Source organism: Vidua macroura, chromosome Z, assembly GCF_024509145.1.
Source record: "Vidua macroura isolate BioBank_ID:100142 chromosome Z, ASM2450914v1, whole genome shotgun sequence".
Lineage (NCBI taxonomy): Eukaryota > Metazoa > Chordata > Aves > Passeriformes > Viduidae > Vidua > Vidua macroura.
In genome coordinates, this window is record NC_071611.1 from 64,460,710 (window position 1) to 64,471,351 (window position 10,642).

Here is a 10,642-nt window from a genome sequence, read left to right on the forward strand (position 1 = left end):
CAGAATCACTACCGCCCCCTGCCGGTCACGGTCATAACTACACCAAAGGGGAAAAGTGGCACTTAACATGAGAAAACTTCGGGAGTTTTTGTTTGTTCTGAGATATATATATGTATATCTATTTTTATTTATTTATTTATTTGCTAGTAAATAACTGTTTACTCCTTTTCCCCTACTTTTGCCTGGAAGCTTTGTAATTTTTGAAGTTACAATAATTTGGAGGGAGGGGTTGTTTTTCCATTCCAGGAAGGTTTGCATCTTCCTTGGCAGAATATTTGTCTGGCAGATATTATCCTTAGCAGATTTTAAACCAACATAAGATTCAATACTCCTATTCAGTGCTGAAGTTTGATTTCAGTCTTATAGCTTCTCCCAGCCTACACCACACTCTCAGTATTACTATTTTTATACAGACTCTGCCTTATACCACCTTACTCCCATTTCTGTCATATTTGTAAGGTGTGATAATGCCTTTATGCACCTAATTTGCAGAGATAAGACTAAACTAAATTTCAGTTAGATTTTACTACATTCATCTCCTTCTTCCATCTTGTTAGTTATTATTCAGTAGTTACCAACTTTTGACCAAGTCTCTGCAGTTCTCCACGTCACAAAATTTACGACAAGAAAAAGATCTGCCAATATACTAGACAGCATGCACCTTTTAACTTCTAGCTAAGTAAGTGTTCTTTGTCCAATGTGCATGACTGTTACATACAGTTCTAGGAACATGAGGGAGAGATTTTAATCCCTTTTGCTTTCCTATGCATTTTTCTAAGAGACACTTAAGCATACCCATGTAAGCTTAACAAAGTCTCACTCTGCTTTTCTCATTTGACTGTTCCAAAATCCCTCAAAAAGAGAACGGAGAAAACTGAACTGTGCTGTGCTATAAGACTAGGAACCAGCCAGCTAACATGGAAAGTCACCACCACAGGCACTCTTTGGCACACTAGCTGCGTCAACCTGTTAACTGTACAACTTGCACACACCTCTGCCTTGCACACACCTACACAAAAAAAGCCATTAAAACTCAGCAGAGTTTATGCCACCTCTGAGCTAGAACTAAATGGATCAACTGAAAACCTCAGTATGTCTTAACAAAGAGACTATGAAAACATGAAATAGCAAAGTAAGTACACAGTAAAGAGAATAATAAACAATCCTATTTAAATAATTTCACAAAGGGCAGAAAACTTCTAAAAGTTTCAACTGCTGTAGCAAACAAACTTTAGAAGAGACAGAGGTGTGACAACAGCATACCATTCACCACTGAGAAGAAGACCGACTGCCTATCTCATTTTTGCAAGAACCACCAATAAGCAAGTGAAATACAGCTAAACTTCAAGAAAAATAGCTCTTGAAATAGCTGGCATTTTTCTTACTGAAGAATCAGATTAGGAAATTAATTCTGGAACTCATTAAAGGCCTTAGCAAAAAACTTTCCACTTTTACATGCTAGGTATCTGTGCCCTCAGGTGAAAAATACACCTTTTTTGAGTAATTAGTTCTGAAACAATGTTAATAAAGCTATATAAGTGAGCAGATATCCTTGACAATAATGAAGGAATTTCTAAGATGCTGTTCAATTTGTCTGCCATTACCCTCATTAAATGTACCAGAGGCTCTTTCACCTTCCTCCTCTTCCTTGCCCCTCACCCTCTTTAATCAAACACAGAGTTTGGTTTTGTGCTCCCTTCTCGTCTCCTCCTGCAAGCTAGATTGTTTTGAGAAAGAGATGTATCAAATGCACAGATGGATTAAGTGCTTCTACAATGAGAAAACCCTGACAGTTATTTTTACACTACAAATTAAACCCCCACCTGAATTGTGAATACATGTTCAAATCTTCCAGCATGCACTAGGAACAACAGAGGGGAATATAATCTAGAGTACAACCCCTACCGAACAAATCTCACCGTGTAACGTAAAAAAATTTCTGTGTAAAATGAGAAAAAGAAAAAACCCACCTGTTTCTAGACTGGAATATAGGTTGAGATGATTACTACAGAGGCTTGGTAACATGCTGCTTTTAGAGGAACAAAGACATTTCTCTAGCATCATTTTTTTTAAATTTTAAGGTATGGAAATGACAAAAAAATCCACAGACGCTTAGAAAGCACAAAAATCCATGCAAGAAAAAAACTATGGGGAAAACTGTGGTTTGAATAAGTAACACAAGCAATTCCCTCATGTTCAGTATTAGGCAAGTATTCAACCTTGAATCTTGTAACATCTCTAGTGCTAACTCTACTAACAGATGGCAATACTGATAAGAAATGAACTGAATTCTGATCATTCCTAAATTTTATAAATAGAAAATATAATGTAATTTATCAATAAAATAACCATACATAGCCTCATGAGCCATAAACACAATTTCTGTTATGTGGCTAAACAGATGCATACAGATGCATAATTCTATGAAAAGCAAGAGGTAGACTCAAAATAATAACAATAAAAAAGAAGATAAAAATTTTCCTACATAAATCTACACATAATTACCATACAATTCCTGAGTTGATTATCAAAAATTAGCTAAACCTAGATGGCGATCATCCCACTCCACCCAGCTGGAGTACTGTGTCCAGGTCTGGTCCACATCATTCAAGGAAGATGTGAACAGGCTGGAGACTATCCAAAGGAGGGACACTAAGATGAATAGGGCTGGATAACCAGTTCCATGAGGAATGAATGAGCTAGGCCTCATCTCTCTGAAGAAGAAAAGGCTCAGGGGCATCTCATCAGAATATTCCAGTAGTTAAAATCGCTCACTGAAACAATCTCCCTCAGTAAGAAGAAAAATGTCACTGAAAGTTTTCAAGCTGTGACCGGACAGGTTGCAAGATAATCTCAGTTATACTCCCTGTCCCCCAAAAGGTTGGGATGTAAGAACTTTCAAGGTCCATCCCAATCTGGACTGATTCATGGTTCTATGATTCTATACATTCCAACCCTCATAAAATTTTATACTCACAAAAAACCTACAAACTATTAGCACTTGAAGATGAACAACTATTGCTATTTCAGTTTAGCAAAAAATGGAACACCAACAAAAAAAATTGGTATGGTGTGAAGTTGGCCTGAAAAGTAGCTGAAAATACTGAAATGTGAACACAAAAATTATTTTTCTGGGTCTGATCTTCATAAGAATCAGACTGTAACTTGCCATAACACACTGTGTGCACCAAGTGTCCTGGAAACCTCAATACTCAATTCCTGAAATATGACTGGAGCTTTGAAATTAATATAGCATCACTGGGTACATTAATTTGTACATGTGAATAATTATAATAAAAACATACCCTATACAGAAAAGCTATGTATTTCAAGAAAATTATTAAATATTTAAGAGGCCCTGTTAGCTGCTTTAGAAAAACCTTTTTAAAGGCAGATTCCTGAGCTTTTACCAGAGAAATTAAGATGTGTCTATACAGAAAGTAATGAAATATTATTTTTGCCATCTTAAGTATTTCTTGTACTTTCATTACAGATCTCCCCTATTAGCAACTGTCCTGACTTTATCCCTGACTAATTAACTAAAGAGTTTTCAGCAAATAGGTCCTATAACATGGATCTCCACCTCTAAACAGTATCTTTATAAATATAGATAGAATCACTTGAGTTGAGATGACCACTGGGGATCATCTAGTTCAACCCTGCCCCCCCTTACACCCCCAGCTCAGGTAGCATGAACTACATCTGGTTGCTCAGGGCTGTCTTCCATTGGGTCATGAACATCTTCAATGATGGAGAGTTCATGACCACTGAGCAATCTTTATCACTGTTTGATCACCTTCACCATAAAAAAAATCCAAACAAAATAACAAAGAAAAGCATCCTGTTGTATTTAAATGGCAATTCAAGTTTTTCCATTTGTCTCCATTACCTCTTGCCCTGTCACCTCACACCACTGAGGCCTGTCTGGTACTCTCATCTTAACCCTTCCCACATGATTTTTATACTCATGTTTAAGACCTACCCCCTCTTCTCCAGGTGAGAAGTAACTTGACTAACTCCATGTCTGTCTTGTACTGGTGAGCCCAGCACTGAATACCCTAGGATGTGTCTCACCAGTGCTGAGCAGAGCAGAACGGATCATCCCTCTCAAGCTGCTGACAACACTCCTCCCAATGATACCCAAGAAACCATCAGCCTTCTTTGCCACACAGTCACACTGCTGGCTTTGTTCACATCCTCACACCCACATGCTTCTCTGCAGAGCTGCTTTCCAGCTGCCCACCACGTGCTTAGGGTTACTACTCCCTAGTACCAGAGCTTTGTGTTTCCTTTGTTTAACTACGCAAGATCTCCTGCAGCCCAACTCTCCAGCCTGTCCACATCACTCAGGATGTCAGCACAACTACTTGGTGTTTCAGCTGCTCCTCTTTCAGTTTTGCATTATCTGTGAACTTGATAAGGGTGTGTGCACTCTGTCCAAGCAGGACACAGTATTGGCCCCAGAAGGCACCCTAGGGAATGCCGCCAGTAATTTGGCTCTATCTGGACTTTGAGCTACTGATCATCATGCTCTGTTCCAAATCATTCAACCAGTTTTCTATGCACCTCATGTCCTTTTACCTAACCTATACTTTTTCAGTCTGTCCATAAGAAGACTATGGAAGACAGTGTCAAAAGCCTTACCTAAGTTAGGTTTAACTCTCTCCCTTTCTCCCCCAAATCAATGACTACATCACAGAAGGCTCTTAGGCTGGTTAAGCACAATTTTCCCATTATAAATCCATGCTGATTACTCCTCACCACCTTCAGCACTAAATATGATTTAAACTAATTTAATAACAGAAACCTTTTTTCTGCTCTATTACTAACAAGACTGATAGAGCAGGTATTTTATATAAAAACTCTTAGAGACCACCTTCAGTCTTTAAATAGCATATGAAAGTAAATAAAGCAGGTCAAGTGTTTAAACTCTGTAAAGCACTGTAATATTTTACTAGTACTGACCATACTCTGGAGGGACACTGAGGAATCAACCCTGGAATACTTACGTGCGGCACAAAGTATTAAAACAAGATGCCTTCTCCTCCCTTCTACTATGCCTACCAGCAAGACATATTGGAAGACGTTTATTTTTGGGGGGAGAAAGATATGAAAGAAATTGGAAAACCAGCATGGGAATTTTACGAATTTATGCTTGAACCAAAATATGGAGTCCTATTCTGAAGAAACCTAAGCCCTCACTAGAAAATTTGTGTTCATCTTCCCTTCACAACCACGGAACATACAGACAAAAAAGCTGGAAAAAACACTGCACAGTATTACACTTCTCAATGGGTAGGCTAGTAGATGAACTGCCAAAGTCCCACACTGGCATTATGGGACTCAATCAATGACATAACATAAAAACTAAATAAAGAGTAGGTCAAGAGACTCTAGTAACTGTTTAAACAAAACTATATTATCTAATGTTAACTAGAAACAATGCCTAACCTAATGAAAAATCATCCTCAAACTTCCAGCTCCAAATGCTGTCCTACTTCTGGTTTTATTTATCTGAAGTTTTCATTTACCTATGAACTAACACCTTCAGTTTACTTACTGCTTCATTTCCTGTAGCAAGTTAGGTACAATGTTGTTTTGCTGTGTTTAACCACTAATTTAAGACAGTGCTTCTAACACCACACATCCAGCCAGAAAGTAGCCTGGAGTACACTACCTACCAACTTTCGAAAAATAAGGTGTTGTCTTCCACGTGCAACAGGAACTGATGAAGAAATTCATTATCTAAAAAAGACAATATTCTATCTCAGCTTGCCACCTTGAACATTCATGTGAAGATACCAGAACTTCACTCTATGATCAGGTGGAAAAATGGTCTACTTTAATGCAATCCATTCTTATTTAGTATTCCTCTCCCTGTCTTCATCTTCAGTACTTTTTCTTATTATGGAGCCTGAACAAGCTCCAAGAGTGACTGTAAGAATATATCTGCTTTGGGCAAGATTTGTTTTAACCAGACAGTATTTTGACAGCCTATTTCATTTTGTGTGGTTGATCACTTTCAGATTTCAACTGATTTCCATTTCAAACTGATAACCACTGCTCAAAAAACACTGTATGAAAATGCCAGTTTTGCTGCAATACTAGAACAGCTCCTGCCACATTAATGCAACATTAGGACGGACAATGATTTTGTCAACTAAGATTTCAAATCAAATACATAAGAGAATCAGCATTCATTAAAGCATCATCAGCATTCATCAGCACTCATTAAATCCAAAGGCATTTTCTTATGCTATTTGAGCCTCTGTCACTGAGCTCCGCAAATGGGGCAGAAAGCAAGGGAAAAAATGACCTAAACAGAGTTGCCCACTCTATTCCCTAGCATTCTGTGCGTCCCACCTAGCATTAAGCTGCAACACAAACACACCACTGCTATGCTCCATAAAAATGAAAACACACACACACTGAACAGACATGTTAGTTTCACTCCAGATCAAAGATTTAAAAAATGAACCCTACTGGGGGATTCTGAGTTTGTGAATAAAGAGGTCTTATATGTTAATATCCTCCCACTGCTTGAATATTAAAGAATACACACTAAAAGAAGACATATTCCCCAGACCTCCCTGAGCAAACTATATTACAACATCCTTATGGGAAGTGCAGAACCTGCAAGTGCTTTATTTCCCATCTCTATGAAAGCCAGAATGCCAACTTTACACTATTTAAAAGCATACTCATGTTTAAAAAAGCATTTGTAACATCTTTATAGCCTAAAAATTGGAAGACGAGGAATTCATGTTGTATCTGGTTTGCGTTTGAGCTTTTTTGTTTGCTTTGGGCTTGTTTTTTAATTTGCAAAACAAGCTTGGAGAAGCTTGTTACAGAAGCTATTATAATTTTATGTCCTACTTAAAAATGACAACGGCTCCTGAAATCCTAAGAGTATGTAACATAATTCCAAACTTAACTCTATCAGTCAAGTTATGACAGAATATAAAGAACAAACCCAGAATTTCACACAGATTTTTAGGTTAACTTTCTGACCTATCTATATATATCTCTTTAAATACAACTGTATGTTACTCCCTAAATTATCCACTATACTTGCAAGAACTACAAGAACAACATATTTATAGAAATTATACTAATGAAAAAATGTAAGCCTCTGAACCATTTCATTTTGGGGAGAATATGATAAGGATATGGAAGAAAAGGTTTATTTTCTATTCTAATACACACCTTGGAAGTGTTTCAGTAAACCTGTAGATCTTCTACAGTGAAATCCAAAGGCTGTGTTTAGAGTACTTACTAATTACATGGACTCTCCATAACATTATCTGATCTTGTATTTCACACAACTTCAACAAAAAACTAGTCTGCCTCTAGTGGAAGATTCTTTCTATTACCAGCACTAAAGGAATCCAAATTAACCTGATGTACGGATAAATACAATAAAACCTAAATATAAGTTTACAGTTTATTCCAGATGTCTCCTCTCTCCAAGTATAACCTATATGAAAACAACCCTAAATTGGTTGAGCAGCAAGGCAGTTAAAACATTTATAAAAATATCACCGTTAACGCTTTTAAAATTAGAAATTATTTTAATTCCTTTTAAATCCATTATTCAAGACTGCCTGAATTTTTAAAAAGATCCAACATGTGGGCATTACTTTGGTTGATTCTATAAAAATCGAAAAGATATCTTTTTTTTTTTTTTTTTTTTTTTTTAGCAGAAAGCAACGCAATACAAAATGATGACATGGTAAATAAAAGTCTTTTATGCCATGGATAGGTTTTTTTTTCAGATCTATTTACAGAAATTAAGTTTTTCACTCTACTGAGAGGGGGCTACCTTGACTGGAAAAGTCTCCCCAACAGGTAGTTTAAACCATAAGCAGAATAGCTCACTCTTCCTGGCAACCTCTGCAGTACTGCTATGAAAACTTGCAAAAAACTAACTCAGCCGCCTTTTTCCCGTAAACTGATCCCACTCAGTACCGGAGGACTAGCTCCCCGTGAAGGGGAAGGAGTCCGACCTCCCGGCTGCCGCCGCTCACTCTCCCGACTTGCGGGTGGGCTGCGCTCCGCAGACTCCCGGCAGTGTCCCCGTGAAGCAAACTTCCTGCTGGAACGGAACCAGAGGAGGGAGGGAAGGTGAAGAGGTGGGACGCAAAACTTCTGCGAAACTTCCAGCCGAGCGTGACACACGCTCTCCTCGGCTAGCGATGGGGGTCCGGCAGCATGGTACCCACTCCCAACAAGGATTGAGGCGGGGCGGTGGGTACTCACTGATTGGTGGGGGGCGCGTTCAGCGGAATGGCCACCTCCTCTTCCTCGTACTCCGGTCCGTCCAGTGAGTCTCCCTCGTCCACTGTCCCCAGCCCCCCAGTCAGCACAGGGGGGGGCGGGGGCGGCGGCGGCAGCGGGGGGAAGCCAGGATCGGCAGCCCCAGCGGTCGCTGGAGAGGCTGGCCCCGCGCCCAGCTCCAGCAGCCCCAGAACCGAGCACAAATCCGGCCCGCCTGGGGGGCCGCCGCCAACCAAAAACGGGCTTTGCGGCTCCGGCGCCCGGCCACGGCACAAGGCGGGGCAGTGCCCCAGCTCTCCGGCCGCGGCGGCTCCCGCCGTCCCGGCCACAGCGCCCGAGCCGCCCTCCTCACCCGTGGCCTCGGCCGCCATCATGTTGAGCCTCGCCGGCGGCCTCACGCCGGGGAGGAGGCGACAAAGGGGCTCTGGGCCCCTGCCCCCACCGTGCCCCGCCCCGACCCGGCAGGCAGCGGACCCGGGACGCGGCTGAAATTTCCCGGCGGAGACGGGCCGGGAACAATGCCTGGCTGGGCGGGGGCTGGACCGCTCCACAGGGCCCGGCGCGGCTGCCTCGGCCCGCGGTCGCCCCAGGGAAGCGCCGCCCGCCCGGGGAGCTCCGCGCTTGCGCGGCACCTCTGCGCCTGCGCGGGCGGCACAGCCCCGGCCGTGGTGTACGGTATGGCGAGCGCGGATGGCTGCCGTTGTGCAGGCCAGGGAGACAAAGGGCTCGTTCCGCTGTCGAGGGGCTGGGAACGCGCGGGAGTAGGGTCGGATTCACTAGTTCAACCCAACATGAGCACTGTAACTCTGAAGCCATATGATCCAGCGTCAGATCCAGGTGCCTTTTGAACACCTCCAAGGATGATGACTTCATTACCTCCCTAGGCAACGTGTTCCAATGCCTGACCACCCTAACAGTGAAGAAAAGCCATTTGGTGTCTTCCAGCTCAGTTTAGTCTGTATGATTCTGTATAATCTGAATCTCCTCCGTCTCGGTTTGAAGCCATTTCCCCTGGTCCTGACACTGCAGACACAGTAGAAGAGACCAGTCCCCACATCACTATGCCCTCCCTTCCAAGTATTGCTAGAACAAGTGGAAACGGTTTTGTCAAGGGAGCATTAGACTGGACATTAGGAAAAAATATTTCACTGAAAGGATGGACAAGCACTGGAACAGGCTTCTGGGCAACACCTGTCAGTGTTAAGTTGATGGTTAGACTTGATCTTGGTGGTATTTTCTAACCTTAATGATTCTGATTCAATTCTAGCAATAAATTTAAAAAATACATCTTGGTGGTACTGTTTACCTTGTAAGAACTCAGTGTCTGCTTTACTCTGTTCTTCCCTGAAACTGTATTTTTGTCATGTTACTCCAGCTTGCAAGCTCTCAGTTCACCTTATGCAAATCTATACCTACCTTCGCCATCAACCATTTTTCTCCCTAAAGTGGGTTTATTTGGTACATCAGCTTCACTTCACACCTAAATACCTCTGGGATCAAGAAGACATCATGTGATTGCCATTACCAGGCACTACAGTATGTAGATATCTTTACTTTTTTGTTTGTTTGTTTGTTTGTTTTTTCCTCCCAGTGTTAAAGAGCTGACAAATAGCAGCACGTTTACACTTGCATGCTTCTCTACGGTTCTCAAAAGGCATCTAAACATTCAAGTTTTCAAAGATTTGTGTTACCCAAAAGTATTAAGTGAATTTTTCCTGAGGCCAATAAACAAACTACTGCTCCCACTTTCACAGCTCTCAAGCTCTTTTTATCTGCTGAAATTTTTTCATATCTTTCTTTCTGAGGGCAAACTCTGCTTCCAACTTACACTACTAAGACATGTGGAATTATGCTGGTTTTTTTGCCCAGGGTCACAGCGAAAAGAGAAGCTGGCTCTAGCCCACAGTCTATACCACTGTAATATACCCATATACTGCTGTTCTTCTGCTTTAAGAAATTGTAATTTCAAGGAATATTGTAGGCTGCTCTTTCTGTGGCTTTCCCCTTACTGCTTCGTCCTTCCCTCAGAGATTTCTTGTGAAAAATACCAATCACTGGTTTTTAAAATTTTAGAAGTTTAATAATAATAAAATAGTTATAAAAATAGTAATACAATTAGAGTAATAAAAATTTAGAGTTAGGACAATTACATGACAATAAAAAGCAAAGAATTACGGATGTCCGGATGCTCTCAGGCACTTAAGCCACGACAAGCATGTTTTGTGAACAAAGGAATAACCCTTAAAAACCATACACTGTTGCATATTCATGCATACTTCATGGTTATGCATGCATTCTATTTAAAATAAGAAACTCTGTCTGGAATATGTCAACTCCTTCTAATCCCCACGACATCTTCAAGTCT

At 41.0% G+C, this 10,642-nt stretch overlaps 1 protein-coding gene across 1 annotated transcript in view; it reads right to left on the reverse strand.

Moving 5' to 3' along the window:
• Window positions 1-8,862, reverse strand: part of RASA1 (RAS p21 protein activator 1) — a 53,552-nt gene extending 44,690 nt beyond the window's left edge. The window contains exon 1 of the mRNA XM_054004307.1: window positions 8,260-8,862. Coding sequence (XP_053860282.1) covers window positions 8,260-8,651 — 392 coding nt within the window. The 5' untranslated portion in view covers window positions 8,652-8,862. The remainder of the gene's footprint in view (window positions 1-8,259) is intronic.
• Window positions 8,863-10,642: the final 1,780 nt, after the last annotated feature.